At 43.2% G+C, this 26,803-nt stretch overlaps 1 protein-coding gene across 5 annotated transcripts in view; it reads left to right on the top strand.

The window, feature by feature from the left end:
- The window catches only part of ARHGEF28 (Rho guanine nucleotide exchange factor 28), a 350,771-nt gene that overhangs the window by 184,370 nt on the left and 139,598 nt on the right, over window positions 1–26,803 (top strand). For 4 of the 5 annotated variants that reach the window (XM_060400313.1, XM_060400314.1, XM_060400312.1 and 1 more), the window contains exons 8-9: window positions 9,088–9,140; window positions 9,714–9,774. In XM_060400313.1, the coding sequence (XP_060256296.1) occupies window positions 9,088–9,140; window positions 9,714–9,774 (114 nt within the window). Of the gene's footprint in view, window positions 1–9,087; window positions 9,141–9,713; window positions 9,775–11,205; window positions 12,473–26,803 lie in introns of those variants that run through there. The other variant, XM_060400319.1, reaches the window with a different exon arrangement.

Raw genomic sequence — 26,803 nt, 5'->3', positions numbered from 1 at the left:
GCATGCAGAGACATGTCTTGATGACACACCAGCAATGAGCAGCCTCTGCTCAAAACCTCGGCTCTGCCGTGAACTGACTGCTCAACAGGATGCGAGTGACTCCGCTGCGTTTCCTTTTGTGGAGAATGGAGTGGGAGTGTCATTTCATACTTCCTTCAAAATAAGGTTTAAATGAGAAAATGCAGGTGGGGCACCTTGGGATGCTTAGCCAACGCTATCTCGAGATGAGCGTGAGTTACAGTGTGCGGCTGCGATATCAGGGTGTAGCCTTCACGTCGCAGTGACCAGGTGAGCAATCTTTCGCTTGAGCGTTCTTTAGACGGAGGTGCAGCTCTTCTCTGTGCTCTGAGTGACGCGGGAAGAGGGTGTTGTGTGGTGGGTTCTCCTTTTTTTCTAAAAAGGTTTTATTAAAGTATAGTTGATTTACAATGTTGCGTTTGTTTCAGGCGGACAGTCAAGTGAATCAGTTACACGTGTACATACATCCGCTCTATCATAGAGTCTTTCCCCATACAGGCCATTACAGAGTATTGAGTAGAGTTGCTCTGCTGTGCGGCATGTTCTTACTAGTCATCTGCTTTATATAGAGTAGTATGTATATGTCGATCCCAGTCTTCCAGTTTATCCCTCCCCTTCTTCCCCCTGGTAGCCATGTCTGTTTTCCACGTCTGTAACTCTATTTCTGTTTTGTAGGTAGATTCACTTGTAGATAGACTCATCCTTTTTCCTTTTGTATTTCACATAGGAGCCAAATCATTTGATCGATTCTCCTTATTTGAACCTCTCCTGTGAAATATTGTTGGGAAATCCAGTAAGAGGTGTTTTATCCATGCAGACTTTCTTTTCCAAGAATTTTCGTTTTAAATACTGTGGCTTCATGTATCTTTTTAGAACTTTTGAATATGGTTCCAGTGTCTTGTCAAGATGCAGATCCTTTAACCAGGATGGCTGGGGCCCGAGGCGTTCGGGATTTAGGATAGCCCTTACGAAGGCTGTTCTGCAGGGGTGATTACTCAGCTGGGAACACAGCTCTTATTTTAACCCCATTGTGAAGTGTCCATCCAAGGGCTTGATCAGAGTTGTTTACCTTGAAGTCAAGTACTTGGGCATCTGCAAGACAATTACCAATCATACCCAGAGAACGTACTTCAAAACCCCAGGAAGTCACCTGTGTTTCCTTCATTTGACAGAGAGCTCAGCCTTCTCTCTGTTTCTATATCTGACTTTGCCAGTCCACTTTCTTCCCCCTGCCCCCAGAAAAGAATCAGTTTCATCATTATAAGTCCAAGGATTAAAATAAGATACCAAGCTGATATAATGTCCATTTTGTGTATTATGACAATAGTATTAGTATTTTCTCAGACACACACAAATTCTCCATCTGACCTCTCCCAGTACATCATAGAATTAAAGAATCCTAGTTTGAGCTGGAAAGAATCTTGGATTTCTCAGAGCTCATCTGAGCACAGCTAATTTTGCCCCCTACGGCTCTAGCTAGGTCAGATTAGCAGGAGTAGGGGAAGGACAAGCATTTACTAAGCATATTAACTGAGGAGTCTGATATGGTTGAAATAAGCTCAAGTTGAAGGTATAATTAAGGAGTTTTTATTCTGTTTTTTCTTTTTCTGAATTGAACTATAATCCAAGTGTGAAATCTTAGGGACATAACAGTATTCCTAAGAGAAAATTGAATTCTGTTTATGTTGTTGAAAGATGACCTTGCCTCATTTTATTCAAGCAGTTGAGTAAATCAGGAAGATTATGTCCTAACCTCAATTTGAAATACAGTGACTTAGAGCTTCTGCTTAGTTGATAGTTACAACCAAATTTGGGGGCTGAGGATACCTTTTTTTTTTTTAACCTCATGACTTAATTTTTGACTGATTGAGATTTTATGGGGCTGGGTGTAGGAGAGAGTACACACTGGAGATGTAAATATATATATATATATAATTAAAAAATATTAAACATAAAGCTGTCATATTACCCAGTGATGACACTCCTAGATATATACTTAAGAGAAATGAAAACATAGATCTCTTCAAACTTGTACACAAATGTTCAAAGTGGCATTATTCATAACTGCCAAAAAAGTGGAAACAATCCAAAAAGTCCATCAACTGAGAAGTGGACACACAAAAATGTGATCTATCTATACAAGGGAGACAGATAGTATTTAGTAGGAAAAAGGGATGAGGTACTGATGCATTATGACATGAAAGGACCTTGACAACATGCTTTGTGAAGGAAGCCAGTTATAAGAGACCACATACTGTATAATTCCACTTATGTGAAATATCCAAAATGGCATCCACTGATGCTTTTGAACTGCGGTGTTGGAGAAGACTCTTGAGAGTCCCTTGGACTGCAAGGAGATCCAACCAGTCCATTCTGAAGGAGATCAGCCCTGGGATTTCTGTGGAAGGAATGATGCTAAAGCTGAAACTCTAGTACTTTGGCCACCTCATGCGAAGAGTTGACTCATTGGAAAAGACCCTGATGCTGGGAGGGATTGGGGGCAGGAGGAGAAGGAGATGACAGAGGATGAGATGGCTGGATGGCATCATGGACTCGATGGACGTGAGTCTGAGTGAACTCTGGGAGTTGGTGATGGACAGGGAGGCCTGGCGTGCTATAGTCCATGGGGTCGCAAAGAGTCGGACATGACTGAGGACTGAACTGAACTGAACTGAAGACAGAAAGCAGTTAGTGGTTACTGAGGGCTGGGGTGGAAGAGGTGGTGGTTGGGGAGAAATGAGTAGCGAGAGTTAATGGATATGGGGCTTCTTGTTGGGGTGATGAAAATGTTCTAAAACTGGTTGTGGTGAGGACTGCACAACTCTGAGTATATTAAAAATCATTGAATTGTATACTTTAAATGGAGGAGTAGTATGGTATTGAATTATACTTTAAAGCTGTTACGTATATACACATACACACACATATGTACACATATATGCACACACAAATACAAATATACAATTATAAATATGTATGTGTATGCGTGAAGAGACTATACTAAGCCATTAATGGTGGCTTTATAGATTGTTTTTCTTAGTCCCTTTCAAGTTTTCTTAATTACTTTTGTGGCTCAAAAAAGTGTTACAAATCATTTAAATTAAAAAACCCAGTATGTATTTTTTTAAAAAGGTGTTTTAATTTCTTTCTGAAAGAATGCAGAGTAGAAATAGAAAAATTATCACAGAAGATGATGTTTCAGAGTTGTTTGAGGTCTTTTCTCGTCCTGACGTTCTCTCGCTGACTGCTTATCCTAGGGCACAGTGGGAACCTGGTTGAGGGTCGAGCTTGGTGCATTGGCAGGAGTGTTGGAACTCATGGACTAGCAGGGCTCATGCTGATATTTCTGTGGATAAGTCTCTCATTGTTTCTTCTAGTCTATATTTATATGGGGAAGGCCAAATGATAGTTCTTACTCAGTTCAGTTCAGTTGCTCAGTCGTGTCCGACTCTGCGACCCCATGAACTGCAGCATGCCAGGCCTCCCTGTTCATCACCAATTCCTGGAGTTCACTCAAAATCACATCCATTGAGTTGGTGATGCCATCCAGCCATCTCATCCTCTGTCGTCCCCTTCGTCTTCTGCCCCCAATCCCTCCCAGCATCAGGGTCTTTTCCAATGAGTCAACTCTTCCCATGAGGTGGCCAAAGTACTGGAGTTTCAGCTTTAGCATCATTCCTTCCAAAGAACACCCAGGACTGATCTCCTTTAGAACAGACTGATTGGATCTCCTTGCAGTCCAAGGGACTTGCAAGAGTCTTCTCCAATACCACAGTTTAAAAGCATCAGTTCTTTGGCACTCAGCTTTCTTCCCAGTCCAACTCTCACATCCATACATGACCACTGGAAAACCATAGCCTTAACTAGATGGACCTTTTTTGGCAAAGTAATGTCTCTGCTTTTCAATATGTTATCTAGGTGGGTCATAACTTTCCTTCCAAGAAGTAAACATCTTTTAATTTCATGGCTATAGTCACCATCTGCAGTGATTTTGGAGCCCCAAAAAATAAAGTCTGACACTGTTTCCACTGTTTCCCCATCTATTTGCCATGAATTGATGGGACCAGATGCCATGATCTTTGTTTTCTGAATATTGAGCTTTAAGCCAACTTTTTGACTCTCTTTCACTTTCATCAAGAGAGTCTTTAGTTTTTCTTCACTTTCTGCCATAAGGGTGGTGTCATCTGCATATCTGAGGTTATTGATATTTCTCCTGGCAATCTTGATTCCAGCTTATGCTTCTTCCAGCCCAGCGTTTCTCATGATGTACTCTGCATATAATTTAAATAAACAGGGTGACAATATACAGCCTTGATGTACTCCTTTCCCGATTTGGAGCCAGTCTGTTGTTCCATGTCCAGTTCTGACTGTTACTTCCTGACCTGCATACAGATTTCTCAGGAGGCAGGTCAGGTGGTCTGGTATTCCCATCTCTTTCAGAATTTTCCACAGTTTGTGGTGATCCACACAGTCAAATGCTTTGACATAGTCAATAAAGCAGAAATAGATGTTTTTCTGGAACTCTCTTGCTTTTTCCATGATCCAGCAGATGTTGGCAGTTTGATCTCTGGTTCCTCTGCCTTTTCTAAAACCAGCTGGAACATCTGAAGTTCACGGTTCATGTATTGCTGAAGCCTGGCTTGGAGAATTTTGAGCATTACTTTACTAGCATGTGAGATGAGTGTAACTGTGTGGTAGTTTGAGCATTCTTTGGCATTGCCTTTCTTTGGGATTGGAATGAAAGCTGACCTTTTCCAGTCCTGTGGCCACTGCTGAGTTTTCCAAATTTACTAGTATTCCTAATAAGAATAAAAGTTATAATTCCTTCAGTGAAAAAGACATAATGGTGATACTGAAACAAAAGGTCAGAGTGTTGTGATAACCTCTGAATTGAGAGTGGTAGACGTCACAGATATTTTCAAATTTTTTCCCTTTGCCATTGTAATTCTCTATATTGTGAGAATTCATGTTGTGAATTAATCTCACAACATGCTCTGAATCTCTCATTCATGTTGTGAATCAGACATGCACACATGGATAAAACATTGAGGTGATTCATGGAAGTGAAATTATTAGTGAAACTCCAGTGTGTAACTGGGGACGAATGGGTGGCTTGGGCCTTGCGGAGCTGGAGGAGTCGGGGGAAGCCGGGGGAAAGGCATTATCTGTCTCATCAACCTGGCATTTCAGAAGTTGTGACAAAATAATGGTAGTATTAAAAGTGTTGAAAAGTATTGGAATTAGTAATTTTAAAAAGTGAACAACTTTCCCTTCTTTGTCCCTAATGATCTACTCTATCTCATCAGTTATTTGGGGGCATTGGATCCTAGTCAAGGAGAGAAGCATTTGTTCAGTACCTGTAATATGAAAGGCACCCTGCTTGGTCCTTGAGATGCAAGTGTTGGACTTAAATTGATTGGACCCAACCTTCCTAGTGCTTATAGTCTTTTGGGAGAAGAGGATTCATTCAAAGACTATGAACTACCCTGTGAGACCCTTGGGCATTGGTGGGGCAGGAGAGCAAGCTGAGAGCATGCCCCTTGTTTTCCTTTGTGCTTTTGACGCTGCCCTGCAAGTCTAACCCAGCTGGGGACTTGATTGTAGAGAGCTGAACCTGAGCTGGAAGGGAAGCTGCAGTAGTTGTCTAGCTGCTTCTGATCCAGGTTCTTTTTGCTTCTTCCTGGGGGAGGAGTCAGACGGCACAGCAAATTGTAGTTGAAGAATGCTGAGCAGCCTGTAGTTTTGACGTAGCTTTCTCTTTGTTTAAGTCTAACCTCTGTGGTCCCATTTCTCAAAAGGAGACAGTATGGTTTGTGCACAGAATTGAGATCTATTAGGCTAATCTGTCTCTAAACAAGACATTGATATTAATCTTACAGCTACTCCATCCTGTGTTGAAAACCCTGTTTGCTGGTGCAGTGTCCCTGGTGAACATGAATATTAGAGATTACTTCTTATTCTATTATAGTTTGGCAATAAAGAACATGTTTATGATGTTTGGTAAGTCTGATTTAGGAGGGGGTGATCTTTACTTCTGGGTGGGCCTTGAAGGCAAGATTAATAGGCCTTTAAAACAGAATAGCTGGGGTTTACTGATATCATTATCCGCTGAAGGTTGCTATAGCAATGAATAGTTTGATTGCACTCTGCAATTGGTGGTGCAACGGCTGAGAGTAAAAGGATCCTAGGCATTTAGTGGAAACTCTGCTGGAGCAATTAAACTCCGGTGGAAGGAGTGCCAAATTCTTTAAAACCTCTAAGATATAGTTCTGTATCATCCTAGATTAATTAAAGATCCATTATTGTCACAAGTATTTTTAATGATTTTGAGATAAAGGCTTTATAGCTTTGAAAGTTCTTAAAATGATGAAGTATACGTTTTATGAAGACATCTGTTTTAACATAGTTTGTACTATTTGCTTGAATCTTGCACAGCATTGATTTAGACTGTAAGGAAAATGTAGGCTGGCTGTAGATGAAGATTAGCTTTTTGAGAGGAGGGCAGGGAGATGGAATCCAAACATACCACCGGGATGGACTCTGAACAGATTACTGGGTGAACACATCCTTTGTTGTTGCAGGTGGATTACCTGACAGAGCTTTCTTCATCAGCAACCCTGAATAAAATGTGTATTATTCTTCTGAATCAGTGCCATAGGTGCAGAATTCTTTTGAGATGCAGAATTCTTATCATTTAAGAGTATGTGGTCTAAAATGGCTCTAAAGTAATAGCCAGTGACGGGCAATAAAAATGTCTGTGGCTCTCTTGCTGTGAGTGCACACGTGTCTGTTGAAACTTCAGTTCTAGTTTCCCTTCTTTTTTTTTTAACATGTTGGTGGGTGCTCACTGAATTTTTAGTTTGGCTATATATATTTCAAAACAGAAGACTTGCTGTGCTCTCATATGGTAAACACTATAGGGGAAGCTTCACATCAGTTTTCTGCATCTGTGCAGTAGGACGAAAACTTTCTCCCAACATAGTGTTTTGGACTTTGGTGCTTAAACAGCAGGCTTTTGAAGGGTGAAGTTGTCTCATGTTGACATTCCCATCAGGGGCCCTGTTCTGCAGGTGGTACTCTGCTGCCACCTGGAGGCTTTACTTGGGATGTGCATGTAAAGGTGGGTTGGGATGCTGGACGACAAAAGGCTGGGCATCAGTTACTGTCTTGTCCTTAGTCCCTGTTGAGGTCAGTGGTCATGACTACATAAAATTGAAGCTATTGTCCTTTCATTTTTCATCACAGAGGCTAATATACAGTATGAATTCAAGAGCAATATATTCTGTGTGTGTGTGTGTGTTAGTCCCTCAGTTGTGTCCGACTCTTTGTGATCCCATAGACTGTAGCCCACCAGGCTCCTCTATTCATGGGGATTCTCCAGCCAAGAATACTGAAGTGGGTTTCCATGCCCTCCTTCAGGGCATCTTCCCAACCCAGGGATCAAACCCAGGTCTCCTGCATTGCAGGTGGATTCTTTACTGTCTGAGCCACCAAGGAAGCCCAAGAATACTGGCGTAGGTAGCCTGCCCCTTCTCCAGGGAATCTTCCTGACCCAGGAATCGAACCAGGGTCTCCTGCATTGCAGGCAAATTCTTTACCAGGTGAACTACCAGGGAAGCCCCAATATACTGTGAAAAGTGAAAGCGAAAGTTGCTCAGTTGTGTCCGACTATTTGTGACCCTGTGGACTATACAGTCCATGAAATTCTCCAGGCCAGAATACTGGAGTTGGTAGCTTTTGTCTTCTCCAGGGGATCTTCTCAACCCAGGGATCGAACCCAGGTCTCCTGCATTGCAGGCAGCTTCTTTACCGGCTGAGATACCAGGGAAATCCCAGTGTACTGTGGTGGAACGCAATTGTCTTATTAACTTGCTTAATATAAAGCAAGTTCAAAGTTATTGTTATGCAGATTAAAAAAGCACAGCATGACTTTGTGTTTGTTGACTTCTCTGCTCCATCCTTGCCTGTGAAGATTCGTCCCAGAAAGCCACCTAGATGAAGACCTTAGACTTTTTCTAAGCAGAAATGTGGATGAGAGCCGGCCTTGTTGCCAGGCAGGAAGAAGAGCCTGAATGAACCTACTCGGAGGTGTGAGACCTCTGTGCCTTACAGTAACAGGAGTGTCAGTAGAGGAGGGAATGCCTAGTTAATGCACCTGCTGGGAAAACTAGGGGCTCCCCAGAACTGGCATCCTGCAGAGCCCGGGGGGCAGAGAAGCAGAAGAGAGCCTGGGCCCAAGGTGTTGTTATGCGAACACAAATCCTGGTTGAAGATCTCCGCCCCACTGCCCTTGTCAGCAGTGCCGTCTCTTCTGTTCTCAGGCCCAAACCTGCTCTCAGTGCTTGCTTCAACCACAGTGGCTCTTGTTTACGGGCGACTGAGTATTGGGGAAGAGAACCAATCAGTCAAGACAGAGAAAAATACCCCTTAAGTGGGCCTTCCTGTTCATCCCAGAACATCATGAGCACTGATGCTTCCAGGAAAGCCTTTATGCAGAGCAGTGCCTGCGGCTGGTGAGATGGAGCCAGGCACTGCCCAAGGGCTGGGCTGATGTTTAGGGCTGTTCTTTACTTTAAATCATGGGCAAGGAAAGGCTGAACCTCATCTAGAACGAGCTCGGCTCTTTTGAAACATGAAGTCAGTGGTACTGGAGGAAAGAGAAGTGCGGGGTTTCCTCAGGTGGGTACGAGTCACATCCTTAGAAGGAGTGCTGTATGGAGAAGCTTCGGTCAGCACGTGGCCTTGCTTCTGGGTTGGGGGGTTTGTTTATTTAACGGTCATCTTCTTCCTCAGGATTTCCTGTGAGAGCTCCTGGGCTGGCTTGTTTACGTCTTGGTCCACACAGATAATACCAGAGTGTGGGCTGTCAGTGATACACTGCTCTGCGGAGTTATTTAAGAAGCCAAATCTAGAACCGAGTTCCACACAGACAGCTCTGAGCTAATCATTTGTATTTGTCATCTAGTTTCTCTTCCCTCTACCTTTTTTCTTCTTCTTCCCCCCTCCCTTTTTGTTTTTTTAAAGGATGTTCCTATCAGTGGATCCTGATGATAATTATTCTTTTTGCAGAGATTAAGAATTCAGGGTGCAGTGGATCACCACCTAGGAAGGAGGATGTAAAGGTAATGGTTCTCTGGCTGTTTTCCTCTTTGTGCTTCTCTCTGGAGTTGAAGTGGAAGTGAAGATCTGGTGCTAATAAACACAGGAAAAAACCCAAAGCAAGCAAACCTCAGGGATATGTCTCAAGACATGTTGAGAATAACTTGAATTATTTCCTCTATCAAATTTTCGATCTCTACCCTTGATGACTAAACCTAGTGGTCTTTCTGGGTTGTATATATGTGTCTTGTCTATGCGAGATAATTGAATACATTTTCTAAAACTTTGTACCTGAAGATGGTATCCGTAGATGTTTCCCAACAATGTGTCTTCAGAAATGAACCTGGGAGATATTCCCTGAATATAAAATAGTCTATGGATGGCTTTTAGGCATGCTTCAGCTTGGTACAGATCCTTTGCTTACTTCTGGCTCTTAATACTAACTACAAGACTTGTTTTTTCTGTTTACATATGGTGACATATGTAACATGTCTTTCCTGATGTTTTCTTAGGTTGCTTTTCCATTTACAAAAATAAACATTAGGGTTAGCAAGTAAGTAACTTGTAAAAAACCGACCTGACTTTATCTTTTTCAGCGTGTGAAAAGCCCGGTGGTTCCACTGAATGAACATGAGGACCCGGACAGGCTAGATTTGGGTATGTTCCAACATATGGCTTCCTCTGGCATTCAGGTCGGGGTATCACAGACACGGGTATGCGGGGGCCAAGAAGAAAATCTATTTAGAAATAAAGTATTCCTTCCTGGGAGCCGTGTCTGTTTCTTAAAATGCATTTGAGTCTCTATTTACAATCTAAAAAACCAATCAAAACAAAGGAAGGAATCCAGGCTTTTCCTGGACGGTTTTACTCTGAGCACGTGCTGGCTTAGAGCTGGTTGTATGCTACCCTGTTACCCCTATGAGGCAGGCACTACTAGCTTCTGTGTGTAGGTGATTTGACGGGGGCAACTGTGGAGAGTAAATGGGGGACTCGAGATGCATAGCTTCATCCGCCGGGCCTCAGGATCCCCAGGTTTACCTCTGTCCCACTTTAATATCTGGTGAGGACCCCTTGGAACTGAGTCTGTGGGATCTTTCCCCTTGGCCTCAGGAAAAGACCAGATGCTCACCCTGGGGCATGGATCTGATGTGGGTGTCGTTTTAAAGGAAGCAGACACTCTCTTGGCAAGAGGAAGGTATTTCTTCCTGTGGCCCTGGGAATTCCCATCCACTCAGAGGCATCATAACTCGGCACTCTGCGAGGGGTATCACCCCACACCTCTTCCTTGAGCCTTCGCTGATTGTTCAGGGCTCATCAGGGCTCCATTCTTACCTTTGAGTCAGAGCCTGATGAAGCTGTTGGGTTTTGAGGATATACACAGACGGGGCCATCAGCTGATGCCTCCTCGTTTGGGCGCCTGAGACGTGGGAAGCAGAGAATCAATTTCTCAGTCATTTTCTTTAGGCTCAGTGAAGCTGAAGCTGCTCGGACTCCTGGAGAGTGCTGGGGCAGAGCAGCCTTAGGAGCTGCAGGGGGGTGGTGATCAGGACACCTCCCTAGGTGAGAACCAAGGTGGGTGGGCCTGCCGAGTGGAGGGTGCAGGGGGCTCCCTGGGCAGTGTTTTCTCGCCTGGCAGGCACAGAGCAGAGCAATTAGGAAATCAGGGGAATAAAGCAGGGCAAGGGGGAAGCACCCCGTGTGCCACTTGGCTGTGCCGCAGGCAGAGGTGGTTTCTGGATCTCCCTGCGTGAGATGCCACTGAAATTTGGATAGAAACTAGACCATCCCTGGCGCTGTGTGCTCTTTACTATTTCCGCTGTGTAAGGTGTGTGTGTGCTAAGCTGTTTCCGTCGTGTCTGACTCTCTGTCACCCTGTGGATGGTAGCCCGCCTGGCTCCTCTGTTCATGGGGTTTCTCTCGGCAAGAATCCTGGAGTGAGTTGCCATGCCCTCCTCCAGGGGATCTTCCCAGCCCAGGGATTGAACCCGTGTCTCTTGTGTCTATTGCACTGGCACGTGGGTTCTTTACCCCTAGTGCCACCTGGGAAGCTACGTAAGGTAAGAGGACAAGAGGAGTACTTTACTTCCAGAAGAGAGGGAGAGGACGAAGGGAAAGCAGGCATGTCCACGTAGATGACTGTCGTGGGCCGCTGAAGCCCAGGGTCTGGCCGCTGCTCATGCGTGCAGGATGTCTCCTCTCCAGATTGCATCATGCTTCCAGGAATGTTCGCTTTGAAGAATGTTTACCAAGACAGATTGCCGGTGGGGGAGGAATGTTGGCTGGCAAAAGGACTGAGTAGCAGGATTATTTTAATTTTAGGCTCTAAACATGCACTCTCTTCTCACACTGGTATCCTTACTGGGGAAGAAGGTGCATGTTACGGAAACTAGTAACCTGGCCTAATAGAAGTTTTTGTCAGTAACATCACTGTGTCTGAGGAGGTGATGAAGAGTTTGAGAGAGATGAGCCTGTATGCCTTTCATCTCGGCCGTTTACGAGGAGGTCTGTGAATGGTTGTCCCTTGTGCAGATTGTCTCTTGCTTTGTTGTTCATCAAAACTTGGTGGGTTAAAAAACTTACCTTATGCGAAGAACGTGATACATTTTAAAAGAACCTTCTGAACAGACTCACAGACTTAGAGAATGAACTTATGGTTTCTGCGGGGGCGGGGAGGGGGGAAAGGTTGGGAGGAAGGGGTGGTTAGGGAGTTGGAGGTCAACATGAACACACCAGTCTATTTAAAATGGGTAACGAACAAGGACCTAGTGTATAGCACAAGAGAACTCTGCTCAAAGTTATGTGGCAGCCTGGACGGGAGGGGAGTTTGGGGAGGGATGGATATGTGTGTATGTTTGGCTGAGCCACTCTGCTATCCACCAGAAACTATCACCACAGTGTTAATCATCTATACTTCAATATAACATAAAAAAATTTAAAAGGTGAAAGGACCTTTGAGACAGAAGAAGGCAGCGAGCAGTAAGAGTCAGGTGGTAAGCTGGTGTCTGGAACCAGAAACGGCTTTGTCCCCGGGGCCGCTTGCAAACTGTTTTACTTCGTATGTAAAGCTGATATTGTGCTTAGACTCTGAGGCAGGACTGATTGCTGTGGGGTTGAGGTGCATTTCTTTGCTGCCTGGTATTATTCAAAGCAGTGTGACGAGAGTTTAGTGTGATCTCGTCAATGATGTCAGGGCTGTTCCAGTGGAAATTTCTGTGACGATGGACTGGTTCTGTGTTTGCACTGTTCAGATCCAGCCAGTGGCCACGTATGTCAGTATAGCATGGGATGTGCAAGCAGTGTGACTGAGGAGCTGCCTCGGAACTGTAACTCTTGCACTGGACGGGGACGATCCAGAGTAAGTTTCCTTTGTATTGTTGTTGGCCACCTCGACATTAGTTTATACGCTGAAGATGACTACTCATGGGAGGAATAATGTCTCCGGTGGGCAGTAGGTGGTAACCCCATCCAAGCCAGTGCCCCTGAGCTGCGTCAGCAGTGAGTCATGATACTGACATCACGTTTATGGTGAGTCCAGAAGCGAGGGCCCCACTCTCTGTGGATATTGTGCAGGCTTGACCTTTTGCTCAGAGGGGAGAGTGTGAGTTGAGGGCCGGGGTCTGATTGTTGTGCTGCCATCGTGAAGAGTGGGACTCCTTGGCATAGGGCGCCCTCACACGCTGGGCAGGTGGGATGCAGGAGGGGGCAAAGCATTTGGAGCAAAAGAAAGAGAGGAGATAGATAAAAATGGGTCCATATGGAAATTAAAAAGGAAGAAGGGGTCTGTTTGGCTAGAGGATACAGGGCTAAATGTGATTGAGAAATCGAAGCTTAACAGTGGGCAGCTGTGAGCGTTGTGCAAGGAGAAGGGATGTGAATGCTGAGCAGGAAGCGTGGCCCTCCTTGGGAAGTGCAGCGGGGAGGGTGAGCGTCTGCTGCTTGTTGGAAACCCAGCTACCAACAAAAATGCATTAGACCAGCTCTGGATCGGCAAAGCTGGAAACGACGTGGTTAGTTGTTGTAGTTTAAAAGCAAACTTTACTTTTGAAAGGTTGAATCTGAAAAAATAAAAACATGTGCCTGGTAAGAAACTAAGATTTCCGGTTAAAAGTTAAGTTCATGACTGAGTACTGTGAAGCAAGACGCCAATGCCTCAGGTGAATTATGGAAGCCCCGGGAGGTGACGCTCTCCTCTCAGCAAGTGATATTCCAGTGTGAGTGAGCTTGTATATGACAGCCCAGCTTTGAAACTGATTTTCCTGCAGTCATTTATCAGCTATTGTTTGCATTCAGTTCAGTTCAGTCACTCAGTTGCGTCTGACCATTTGCGACCCCATGGACTGTAGCACGCCGGGCTTCCCTGTCCATCAGCAACTTCCGGAGCTTGCTGAAACTCATGTCCATCGAGTTGGTGATGCCATCCAACCATCTCGTCCTCTGTTGTGCCCTTCTCCTCCTGCCTTCAATCTGTTTGCATTGGACTAAAGATAATTTGTTGAAGTTTACTAAAGCTGTAGGTTATGTAAACATTTGGATGGAAAAAATGAATCCTTGGTAAGACTGACATGTTAAGACAAGAACTCTGTGAGCATGCTTAACTTTCCCCACAGGGGCAGGTCTTAGGGAGGCAGGGTTACTAGGGGACGTGGTGATGGAATTGACCGGTGTCATCTTCCTGCCTGGGAAGTCCTGGTACCTGAAGCTCTGGGTGCGAAGCAGCTCCTTATCTGCTGTTTGGCAAGTGGAGAGTGAGCCTGATGCACATGGTTGGGATTTTAAGCATGATATTGTGCTAAATGGGGCTTTCCTGATGGCTCAGACGGTAAAGAATCTGTCAGCAATATGGGAGATCTAGGTGGTTTGATCCCTGGGTCAGAAAGATCCCCTAGAGAAGAGAATGGCTACCCACTCCAGTATCCTTGGCTGGAGAATTCCATGGAGCCTGACGGGCTACAGTCCATGGGGTTACAAAGAAGTGGACACGACTGAGTGGCTAATAACACACTTTGTGCTAAATGAGCCTTTCCGAAGAAATGATTTTGTCTTTTGTAATACATAAGTAAGAACTGCTCACAGTAGAAAACTTTGAAGTTTTAGAAAGAATAGAAAACAAGAAATCATTCCTATAGTCCTGCCACCCCCAAATCAGCTACTGTTAGATTTTGGTGTGTGTACTACTGGTATTTTCCCTTGGCATCTGTTTTTTTAACATAGTTGTGATCATATAAACAATAGAATTGTGTCCAGTTTATTCACGTTAGATTATATGCCATACGTAAAGCTCCATGTTAGAAGGGAGCTGAAAATAATGCTGTACATTTTTTCTACTAAAAATTGGATTACTTTCGTGAAAAGAAAGAGAAGATGTCATAGATTCTTCCTGTAAGTGTTTGAAAGTGTTAGTTGCTCAGTCGTGTCTGACTCTTTTGCAAACCCATGGACTGTACCCGCTAGGTTCCTCTGTCCTTGGAATTCTCCAGGCAGGAATACTGGAGTGGGCAGCCATTCGCTTCTCCAGGGGATCTTCCCAACCTAGGGACTGTAGCTGGGTCTTTTGCACTGAAAGCAGATTCTTTACTGTCTGAGCCATCATAAATGTTTATTGGCTAAGAAAACAAACAAACAAACTCAGACCCTCCCTTTTATAATATAATTGTTGCTTTTACAAAGTGGCCCAATTGTCAGTACATGCTGGAGGCTCGAATCCCAGTTATTTGTTAATACCCTGGGTCACTTCATTGCTGTTTGTTGAAAGTGAAGTGAAAGTGTTAGTTGCTCAGTTGTGTCTGACTCTTTTGCAGACCCATGGACTGTAGCCTACCAGGCTCCTCTGTCCATGGAATTTTCCAGGCAAGAATACTGGAGTGGGTTGTCATTTCCTTCTCCAGGGGATCTTCCCGACCCAGGGACTGAACCCAGGTCTCCTGCATTGCAAGCAGATTCTTTACTGTCTGAGCCACTAGGGAACCTTATGTGTAACGAGAAAACCTCTCAGGGGGTGTTGGGACTGGCAAGGTGGGCACTGGGCAGAAGATGAACCAGAGCTGAATGTGGAAGGAAGCCTAACTTGATGCCCCCAAAATCTCATCCAGATGAACTGGGACGAGGAGGCACAAGCAGAAACAAACACTAGGAAATGAGGTGTTTCGGGGTGTACAACCCAGCCAAAGCAGACTAGACAGAGGAGGACGGAGCCCCTGCACAAAGAGCTTAGGGAAACATCGCCAAAGAGTAACTGGAAGAAAATGACTGGAAGATGCAAAGAATAGTCCCTCTAGAATGAAATGTCAGGAGTTGTGCAGACTCATTATCTGAGACCTCCATTTGTGGATATATCTGGGAGAGTCCAGGCCCATGGATTTAGGTGGTGAGCTGGGTGGAGACAGTGCAGTCAGTAGTACTAGTCTGGCAAATCACTAATTAGTAGGACTAATTAGGTTAGTCTTTTCTTATACTAAGTGAAAGTTTGTAAATGGAATTGAGGCTGCTGCTGCTAAGTTGCTTCAGTCGTGTCCGACTTTGTGCGACCCCATAGACGGCAGCCCACCAGGCTCCCCCGTCCCTGGGATTCTCCAGGCAAGAACACTGGAGTGGGTTGCCATTTCCTTCTCCAATGCATGAAAGTGAAAAGTGAAAGTGAAGTCGCTCAGTCATGTCCGACTCTTCGCGACCCCACGGACTGCAGCCTACCAGGCTGCTCCGTCCATGGGATTTTCCAGGCAAGAGTACTGGAGTGGGGTGCCACTGCCTTCTCTGGAATTGAGGCTACTAGGCGATAAATACTTTGGCCACCTCATGCGAAGAGTTGACTCATTGGAAAAGACCCTGATGCTGGGAGGGATTGGGAGCAGAGGAGAAGGGGACGACTGAGGATGAGATGGCTGGATGGCATCACCAACTTGATGGACATGAGTTTGAGTGAACTCCGGGAGTTGGTGATGGACAGGGAGGCCTGGTGTGCTATAGTCCATGGGGTCGCAAAGAGTTGGACACGACTGAGCAACTGAACTGAACTGAAGCTATAAAAGAGCAATTTAAAGAGCAATTTAAAATTGTTTGGCATCTCAAAACTTTTATCTTCAGAAACAAGATCTAAAATGTGGAATCTTAAGATCTAGGACTCACGTCACTGGAAGCTGGCCCCCTCTTGTTGTTCAGTTGCTCAGTCGTGTCCAACTCTTTGCGACCTCAAGGACTGCAGCACGCCAGGTTTCCCTGTCCTTCACTGTCTCCCCAAGTTTGCTCAAACTCACGTCAGTTGAGTCAGTGGACTTCAGCATCCGTCCTTCCAGTGAATATTCAGTCCTTTAGGATAGACTGGTTTGATATCCTTGCTGTCCAAGGGACTCTTGAGAGCATTTTCCAGCACCACAGTTTGAAACCATGAGTTCTTAGTGCTCAGCCTTCTTCATGGTTCAACTCTCACATCCATGACTGCTGGAAAACCATAGCTTTGCTTTGTCGGCAAAATGATGTCTCTGCTTTTTAATACACTGTCTAGGTTAATCATAGCTTTTCTTCCGGGGAGCAGCATCTTTTTAATTTCATGGTTGCAGTCACCATTCACAGTGATTTTGGAGCCCGAGAAAATAAAATCTGTCACTGTCTTTTAGCTGCTATTATTTAGTAACACATGTACCTATGTTGAGATCTTAAAACTGTTGCATGAAATGTGGAAGAAAAAAAAAGGAAAAAAGGGAGAGGGGGTAACTCTAGCAAAGCTGTTAGCCTTCTGAAAAATAGTTTTAAGCCTAATTTCTGGCAGGTTTCTATACCCCAGGCTATAAGAATTTTGGGTAGATTCCTTGTTTTCTTCATTTAATTCTTTTCATTTCTTTTTGCATGGGGGGGGAGCATCATCTTTCAACCACAAACCAAAGCTTACCAGTGTTTTGGTTTTGAAATAAAGGAGCTGGGACTGGAGAAATATCCCGAGATGACCACTGGAATGCAAAGTTATTTGTAAAAATTTGGATTCGAATTTTATTCCTTTTGTTCACTTCAATGAAAATTTCTTCTTGCAGTTGTTGAGGTTTTAAAAATTGGTTTCGGTAGAAGAAATTGCCGACTTGTTGGAATTGTGCTGAGTGCTGTAAGCTGAGGTTGGCTCTCTTATCACGAGTGTTCTGCCTTCTCTACTTGTGGTTTCATTGTTTGAATAAAAGTCTCCTCGTGGAATGCAAATAAAGCACTTTTCTTTAAATTAGACAATGGGAATACTTACTGACAGACTTTTATCCCATAAGTTAAAAGAGAACTTTGGGATTATCAGGTTAATTAATAGTACAGAGTAGGAAGTGTGAAGGAATTAAAGCCTTACTGTAGGTGTAAAAATGGTCTTATAATTTAACATAGTTGCATAGTTGCTTTTTTTTTTTTTTTAATAAGTTCAGAGTCTAGGAAGCTGTCTGGTCCAACGACAGATCTAATGTTCTACCTATTTTTTGCTCATAACTATGTGTTTATAAAGCAAAATGAAAGTGAGTTAAGATTAGGCATTGCTGGTTAATCAGCACTGTCTTATCTGAACTCTCTCTGCCCACTGGAATTACCTTGGGGCTTTAACAAACAATCCTGGAGCCCTGGTCCCGCCCGCAGTGAGGTCTGACTTAATTGGCCTGAAGTGCAGTCTGTGTTTCACGAGTTCTGAGAGCTCCCCTAGCTGATTCTTGGATACAGCTGAGATTGAGAACCATGACAAAGCTCCTTAAGGGAGCCCTGCTCTGCTGAAATCACTCCTGACTTACTGGATTTTCAGTATTTTTGAAATTGGAGAAGTGTGGTTCTACTTTGATTTCAATTGTTTACAAAAACAATCAATGGGAGCCCATTTCTATTAGGTTTTCAGGCTTTGAATGATTATCACCATCAATATCATAGATCTAAAGGAAAGGTAAAAAATAAAAAATACATTGAAAAAGTTACCTAACTAGTTGAACCGAAATGAGATGGTTAAGCCTTTAAAGATTCTTTTTAAACATTAAGAAGAAATCAAGTGACTGTATTTGCTGTCATGTTCTTGATTGGACTTAGAGGTGTACAGACTGGAATGAAGGGAGTGGGTGGCTGTTGACGCTGATGTCGTGAGGGCATTGCCAGGAGTCCTGATGTCTGATGGTGGTACCAGCCTGGCTCTTGTTGCTGTTTAGTTGTTGTGTCTGACTCTTTGCGACCCCATGGACTGAAGCCTGCCAGGCTCCTCTGTCCATGGGATTTTCCAGGCAAAAATACTGCATTGGGTTGTTATTTCCTTCTCCAGGGGATCTTCCCAACTCAGGAATCGAGCCCACATCTCCTGCGTTGGTAGGCACAGGCAGGTGGATTCTTCACCACTGAGCCACTAGGGAGACCTAGTTGTAGTGTATTCTAAATGGCCTTTTTCTTTCATGTCACAAACTAACTTAATTTCTGAAATGTAATCAAGGAGAGGAAAAAATGGCAGTTCTTTCTCTGAAACCTAAACTTTTTCATTCTCCAGAATAGGATCCTCAACTCTAAGTAAACCAGCTTAGTGAATAATTCCATAGCTTCTATCCCTAAAGATGCTATTTTGATTAAATCAAACAATTATTAATTTCAAATAAGCATAAAATCTTAAGGGAACTGTAACTACCTTATAAAACATGGAACAAATGAAAGATATGAAATATATTCTGGAAATGGTATTTGTAAATGCTTTGGATGGAAAGTTAAATTTCTGCTTAGGGATTTTGTCTCCTTTTCTTTGGTTGAAACACTTTAGAATACCTGTGTGTACAGACACTTTATGAAAGAATTGTCCATACAGAGGAATCCTTGAGTCTGGGGCTTGATGGCAGTGTCAGTGTGTCTGTGTGAGTTTAGGTTTGCTGAGTGTGTGTGTATATGCTGAGTCGCTTCAGTCATGTCCAACTCTGTGCGACCCTATAGTCTGTAGCCCTCCAGGCTCCTCTGTCCATCGGATTCTCCAGGCAAGAATACTGGCATGGGTTGCCATGCCCTCCTCCAGGGGATCTTCCTGCCCAGGGATTGAACCTACATCTCCCGCATCAGCAGACGAGTTCTTTACCACTATTGCCAGAAGGGAATCCCCCAGGCTTGCTGAATACCCAGTGGTTAATGCCTTGGAAGGGACTTAAGGGCAATTAAGATTCCAGACTTCCCTGGTGACTCAGACGGTAAAGCGTCTGCCTGCAATGCGGGAGACCCGGGTTCGATCCTTGGGTCAGGAAGATCCCCTGGAGAAGGAAATGGCAACCCACTCCAGTACTCTTGCCTGGAAAATTCCATGGACAGAGGAGCCTTGCAGGCTACAGTCCATGGGGTTGCAAAGAGTTGGACATGACTGAGCGACTTCACTCACTCACTAACTTTCATTGCCAGTAGTACACGCTCTAACAAATTTTTGGGACAATTTGCTGTAGCTTTCAGGGTGCCTAATTTGGAAGACATTTTTATGAAACATGGTCTCTTCAGCATGAGTAAGAAATCCAACAGAACTTATTCTTCACCATACGAGATTCTGCTGAAGAATGTGTAGAGGGAAGAAGGGATGCAGTCAGCTGTCAGATAGGAGATCCAGTGGAAAAGAGTCTGTGGTTCCTTCATAACATTTAAAATAACAAGCAGAAAAACAGAATCAAGAATGAAACTAAAGGTGTCTAGAATTTCAAAGCAAATTTTGAGTAAGCAAGCTGGCCTTCATCCAGGTTCTTGAGATTTGTCTGCCGTTAGGTTTCTGCTGATCTCAGTGAGTAGCCTTACCTGCCCCACCAGTGCCCAGTAAGGGCTTCTCATTGGGGTTGACTCTGGGGAGCATATTAACCCCCCAAACCACACTGTTTCTGAGAAGTTAAAATTATTTTCCACAGATAATCTTTTAATGTCTAATTCGTTTCCTTAGAGTTACATGGTAACGTCATGTAAGAACTTAAGTAAAGGGAAATAGAGTTTTATTCTATGTATCTGAATAAGCAATGTAGACTTTCTTTTAGCATACCTTCCACAAATATTTCATGAACATAGATTCTGTACTTTTTGCCCCCATTGTTTAAAACATTTTTACATTTTATTCTGTAGAACAGTTTCAAATTCATGGTAAAGTTGCAAAGGTAGTTCAGAGAGTTCCCATATCCCCAGCCCTCCAAATCCACCTTATTGTTGTTCAGTCATTAAGTCGTCTTGGGCTCTTTGCGACCCCATGTACTGCAGCACCCCAGGCTGCCCTGTCCTCCACTATTTCCTAGAGTTTGCTCAGGTTCACGTCCATTGAGTCAGTGGTGCTGTCTAACCATCACATCCCTCTGCTACCCTCTTCTCCTTTTGCCTTCAGTCTTTCCCAGCATCAAGGTCAAGGTCTTTCCCAATGAAATCCCCCTACTCTCCCTTATTATTTAATATCATATATTATTATCATGGTACATTTTTTTAGAATTAATGAGCCAACTTTGATACATAATTACTGACTAAAGTCCATCCTTTATTTAGATCTTCTTAGTTTTTATCTTAGCTTCCATTTTGCTGCCCCAGGATATCATATTACACTTAGTTGTTGCGTTTCCTTAGGTTCCCTTTGGCTGTGAGAGTTTCTCAGACTTGTTTTTGATGATCTGGACAGTTTTGAGGTATACTGGTCAGATATTTTATAAAATGTCCCTCAGTTGGTAATCCCTATCATTTAACTGGGGTCATGGGTTTGGGGAGGAAAACCAGCAAGGTAAAGTGCCATTTCCATCACACTGTATCAGTGGTATAGAATGTCAACAGTCAGACCTCTCACTGCTGACGGTGACCTTGATTACTGGCTGGAGCTAGTATTTGCCAGGTTTCTCCACTGTAAAGCCACTCTTCCCTGCTCCTCTTCCCATGGTGTGCTCTTCGGAAGGAAGTCACGATGTACAGGATTGTATGCTTCCCTGTGGGCGGAGTACCCACCTATACTATTCTCCATGGGAGATGTGAATCCTTTTGCTTATTTATTCAAGCATTTATGTCAATATGAGTTCATGGATACTTATTTTAAATCTGGGGTAGTGACCTTGTACTACATTGTTCAGAGTGTTTTAGCTTTGGCAACGAGGGGCTCTTTCACTTGACTTGCTCTGTGCTTTCTACACATTCCTGTCTTGTGGTTTTTTGTTTTTGCTTTTTGATGTTGAACATATTCTTTATGACACTATAATGGTGGATACGTAACACTATATTTGTCAAAGCCCGTAGAAATTTATGGCATCCAGAGTAAGCTTTCAATGGATACAAATTTAAAAATTAGGATGTTGGAGAATCCTGTGATGGAAAATAGAATGTAGCAAAACAGTCTAATTTTATTAAAAATGTTGGGAATGTCCTTACTATAGAGGATGGGAGTGGGATACAGACCTCAGTCACTTTGGAAATGAGTAGTCTGTAAGAATAAAGGCAAAAGAAACTGTACATAAGCTCTCTCTTCTTGGTTATAAAGTTATTTCCCCTAGGGGTATAGGTTAACTTTTCTGACACTACTATAAATATATACTGGAAATAAGCAAGTCAGTGGATTATGGAGAGTAGGTGTCAGGTTTTTCACAATTGAAGTGGGGGTTTATAAACGAGGGGAGGAGGCCAGAATGATCCATGTGGTAATGAATGAGAGATGTCGACATCAGTGTGTACTCATGATTAGTTAAAATGAAGACACATGTTTGCCTATGGAAATATTTGCAGGTATGGGTGTATACCTAGGTTTAGTGTTAGTCTTTCAGTCATGTCCAACTTTTTGCAACCCATGTTCCTAGGTTCCTCTGTCCAAGGAATTCGTCAGGCAAGAGTACTGGAGTGAGTTGCCATTTCCTACTCCAGGCGATCTTCCTGACCCAGGGATCAAACCCAGGTCTTCTGCATTCCAGGCGGATTCTTTATTGACAGCCACAGGGAAGCTCACAGTTGGGTTAGGACACACATATTTCCTTGCTCTGTCAGTTGAGACGGCCCAAAAGGATCAATATTCAAGTAGCATATGCAAGATGAGTCCACCACATTAAATACTAAAAACAGACAAACAAACAAACTGGATTATTCATCACATTTTACGTGAATTTCAGCTTCAAAACTTTATTGATACTGTTTATGTTGAAACTATTTACATTCTTTCTCTTTTAACTGATTTACATATGAATGACCATATAAAAGTCTATAGAACAATTGATGTTAAAATTGGTTCTAAAAAAAGTTTCTGAACAAGTCTATGTCATGCAAGAAACTTTTTCAGAAAGTTTGGGGAAATTGAAAATTAAAATTGGAACATTATGAGAATAATGAATGTGGTCCATTGGAGAAGGGAATGGCGAACCACTTCAGTATTCTTGCCTTGAGATCCCATGAACAGTATGAAAAGGCAAAAAGATTTGACACTGAAAGATAAACTCCCCAGGTTGATAGGTGCCCAATATGTTACTGGAGAAGACTGGAGAAGTAATTCCAGAAAGAACGAAGAGATGGAGCCAAAGTGAAAAGAATGCCCAGTTGTGGATGTGACTGGTGATGGAAGTAAAGTCTGATGCTGTAAAGAGCAATATTCTTAACTGAAATGTTAGGTCCATGAATCAAGTAGTAAATTAGAAGTGGTCAAGCAGCAGATGGCAAGAGCAAACATTGATGTTTTAGGAATCAGTGAACTAAGATGGACTGGGATGGGTGAATTTAATTCAGATGACCATTATATCTACTACTGTGGGCAAGAATCCCTTAGAAAAAACAGAGTAGCCCTCGTAGTCAACAAAAGACTCAGAAATGCAGTACTTGGATACAGTCTCAAAATGACAGAATGATCGCTTTGTTTACAAGGCAAACCACTCAATATCATAGTAATCCAAGTCTATGCCCCAACCAGAAATGCTGAAGAAGCTGAAGTTGATTAGTTCTATGAAGGCCTGCAAGACCTTCATAGAACTAACACCCCAAAAAAGATGTCCTTTTCATCATAAGGGACTGGAATGCAAAAGTAGGAAGTCAAGAGATACCTGGAGTAACAGGCAAATTTGGCCTTGGACAACAAAATGAAGCAGGACAAAGGCTAACAGAGTTTTGCCAAGAGAACGCACTGGTCATGACAAACACTTCTTCCAACAACACAAGAGAAGACTGTACACACGGACATCACCAGATGGTCAACACCAAAATCAGACTGATTATATTCTTTGCAGCCAAAGATGGAGAAGCTCTATACAGTCAGCAAACACAAGACCAGGAGCTGATTGTGGCTCAGATCGTGAACTCCTTATTGCCAAATTCAGACTTAAATTGAAGGAAGTAGGGAAAAGCACTAGGCCATTCAGGTATAACCTAAATCAAATCATTTACGATTACAGTGGAAGTGAGAAGTAGATTCAAGGGATTTGATCTGATAGACAGAGTGCCTGAAGAACTATGGATGGAGGTTCGTAACATTGTATAGGAGGCAGTGATCAAGACCATCCCAAGAAAAAGAAATGCGAAAAGCCAAAATGGTTGCTGAGAAGGCCTTCCAAATAGCTGAGAAAAGAAGAGAAGCTAAAGGCAAAGGAGAAAAGAAAAGATATAAGCATCTGAATGCAGAGTTCCAAAGAATAGCAAGGAGAGATAAGAAAGCCTTCCTCTGTGATCAATGAAAAGAAATAGAGGAAAACAACAGAATGGGAAAGACTAGAGATCTCTTCAAGAAAATTAAAGATACCAAGGGGACATTTCATGCAAAGATGGGCTTGATAAAGGACAGAAATGGTATGGACCTCACAGAAGCAGAAGATATTAAGAAGAGGTGGCAAGAATATACAGGAGAACTGTACAAAAAAGAGCTTCATGACCAAGATAATCACGATGGTGTGATCACTCACCTAGAGCCAGATATCCTGGAATGTGAAGTCAAGTGGGCCTTAGAAAACATCACTATAAACAAAGCTAGTGGAGGTGATGGAATTCCAGTTGAGCTATTTCAAATCCTGAAAGATGATGCTGTGAAAGTGCTGTACTCAATATGCCAGCAAATTTGGAAAACTCAGCAGTGGCCGCAGGACTGGAAAAGGTCAGCTTTCATTCCAATCCCAAAGAAAGGCAATGCCAAAGAATGCTCAACTACCACACAATTGCACTCATCTCACATGCTAGTAAAGTAATGCTCAAAATTCTCCAAGCCAGGCTTCAGCAATACATGAACCGTGAACTTCCAGATGGTCCAGCTGGTTTTAGAAAAGGCAGAGGAACCAGAGATCAAATTGCTAACATCTGCTGGATCATCGAAAAAGCAAGAGAGTTCCAGAAAAACATTTCTGCTCTATTGACTATGCCAAAGCCTTTGACTGTGTGGATCACCACAAACTGGAAAATTCTGAAAGAGATGGGAATACCAGACCACCTGATCTGCCTTTTGAGAAACCTATATGCAGGTCAGGAAGCAACAGTTAAAACTGGACATGCAACAACAGACTGTTTCTAAATAGGAAAAAGGAGTACCTCAAGGCTGTATGTTGTTACCCTGCTTATTTGACTTATATGCAGAATACATCATGAGAAACGCTAGGCTGGAAGAAGCACAAGCTGGAATAAAGATTGCCAGGAGAAATATCAATAACCTCAGATATGCAGATGACACCACCCTTATGGCAGAAAGCGAGGAGGAACTAAAAAGCCTCTTGATGAAAGTGAAAGTGGAGAGCGAAAATGTTGGCTTAAAGCTCAACATTCAGAAAACGAGGATCATGGGATCTGGTCCCATCACTTCATGGGATATAGATGGGGAAACAGTGGAAACAGTGGCAGACAATATTTCTGGACTTCAAAATCACGGCAAATGGTGATTGCAGCCATGAAATTAAAAGACGCTTACTCCTTGGAAGGAAAGTTATGACCAACCTAGATAGCATATTCAAAAGCAGAGATATTACTTTGCCAACAAAGGTCCGGCTATGGTTTTTCCAGTAGTCATGTATGGATGTGAGAGTTGGACTGTGAAGAAAGCTGAGCGCTGAAGAATTGATGCTTTTGAACTGTGGTGTTGGAGAAAACTCTTGAGAGTCCCTTGGACTGCAAGGAGATCCAACCAGTGCATCCTAAAGGAGATCAGTTCCTGGGTGTTCATTGGAAGGACTGATGCTAAAGCTGAAACTCCAATACTTTGGCCACCTCATGCAAAGAGTTAACTCATTGGAAAAGACCCTGATGCTGGAAGGGATTGGGGGCAGGAGGAGAAGGTGATGACAGAGGACGAGATGGCTGGATGGCATCACCAACTCGATGGACATGAGTTTGAGTGAACTCCAGGAGTTGGTGATGGACAGGGAGGCCTGGCGTGCTGCGATTCATGGGGTTACAAAGAGTCGGACATGACTGAGCGACTGAACTGAACTGAACTTACCTGCCTCCTGAGAAATCTGTATGCAGGTCAAGAAGCAACAATTATAAACAGACATGGAACAATGGACTGGTTCCAAATTGGAAAAGGAATACATCAAGGTTGTTTATTGTCACTGTGCTTATTTAACTTACATGCAGAGTACATCATTAGAACGCTGGACTGGATGAAGCACAAGGTGAAATCAAGATTGCTGGGAGAAAAAAAAATTGCTGGGAGAAATATCAATAACCTCAGATATGCAGATGATACCATGCTTATGGTAGAAATCGAAGGAGAACTAAAGAGCCTCTTGATGAAAATGAAAGAGGAGAGTGAAAAAGTTGGCTTAAAGCTCAATATTCAGAAAACTAAGATCATGGCATCTGGTCCCATAACTTCATGGCAAATAGATGGGGAAACAATGGAAACAGTGACAGACTTTTTTTGGGGGGGGGCTCCAGAATCACTGCAGTTGGTGACTAAAGCCATGAAATTAAAAGAAGCTTGCTCCTTGGTAGAAAAGTTATGACCAGCTTAGACAGCTTATTAAAAGGCAGAGGCATTACCTTGCCAGCAAAGGTCCATCTAGTCAAAGCTATGGTTTTTCCGGTAGTCATGTATGGTTTGAGAGTTAAACTATAAAGAAAGCTTGAGTGCTGAAGAACTGATGCTTTTGAACTGTGGTGTTGGAGAATACTCTTGATAATCCCTTGGACTGCAAGAAGATCCAAGCAGTCCATCCTAAAGGAAATCAGTCCTGAATATTCATTGGAAGGACTGATGCTGAAGCTGAAACTCCAATACTTTGGCCACCTGATGTGAAGAACTGACTCATTAGAAAAGACCCTGATGCTGGGAAAGATTGAAGGCAGGAGAAGAAGGGGATGATAGAGGATGAGATGGTTGGATGGTATTACTGACTCAATGGACATGAGTTTGAGCAAGCTCTTGATGGCCAGGGAAGACTGGCATGCTGCAGTCAATCCTTGGGGTTGCAAAGGGTTGGACACAAGTGAGCGACTGAACTGATGAGAATAAATTCAGGTGTAATCATAAATGTTGCTTCCCTAAATACTTTGGCTCTTTAGGTTGTAACAAGATGTTAAAACTTTCCTCCTTGCCCTCCTTTCTCTCTGCAGACTCATGGCCCATATTCTTGCTTCTTCTGCCCCAAAGGGCCCTCACATCTACTATCCACAGCTGCCTCTTCAAGTTAAATTAAAAATTCTTCATAATGTATTATTCAGGAATATTTAATGAATTTATCCTAATTCTTTCAAGTTATGCCTGAGAACAAAAGAGGTCCACTAAGGATCTCTGTTTTCTTAGAGAATCATCTAAGTAGAACCTCCATCTGTTAGCAAT

The sequence above is a fragment of the Ovis aries genome, chromosome 16 (genome assembly GCF_016772045.2).
Source record: "Ovis aries strain OAR_USU_Benz2616 breed Rambouillet chromosome 16, ARS-UI_Ramb_v3.0, whole genome shotgun sequence".
Classification (NCBI taxonomy): domain Eukaryota; kingdom Metazoa; phylum Chordata; class Mammalia; order Artiodactyla; family Bovidae; genus Ovis; species Ovis aries.
This window is presented reverse-complemented; position numbering and strand designations above follow the sequence as displayed.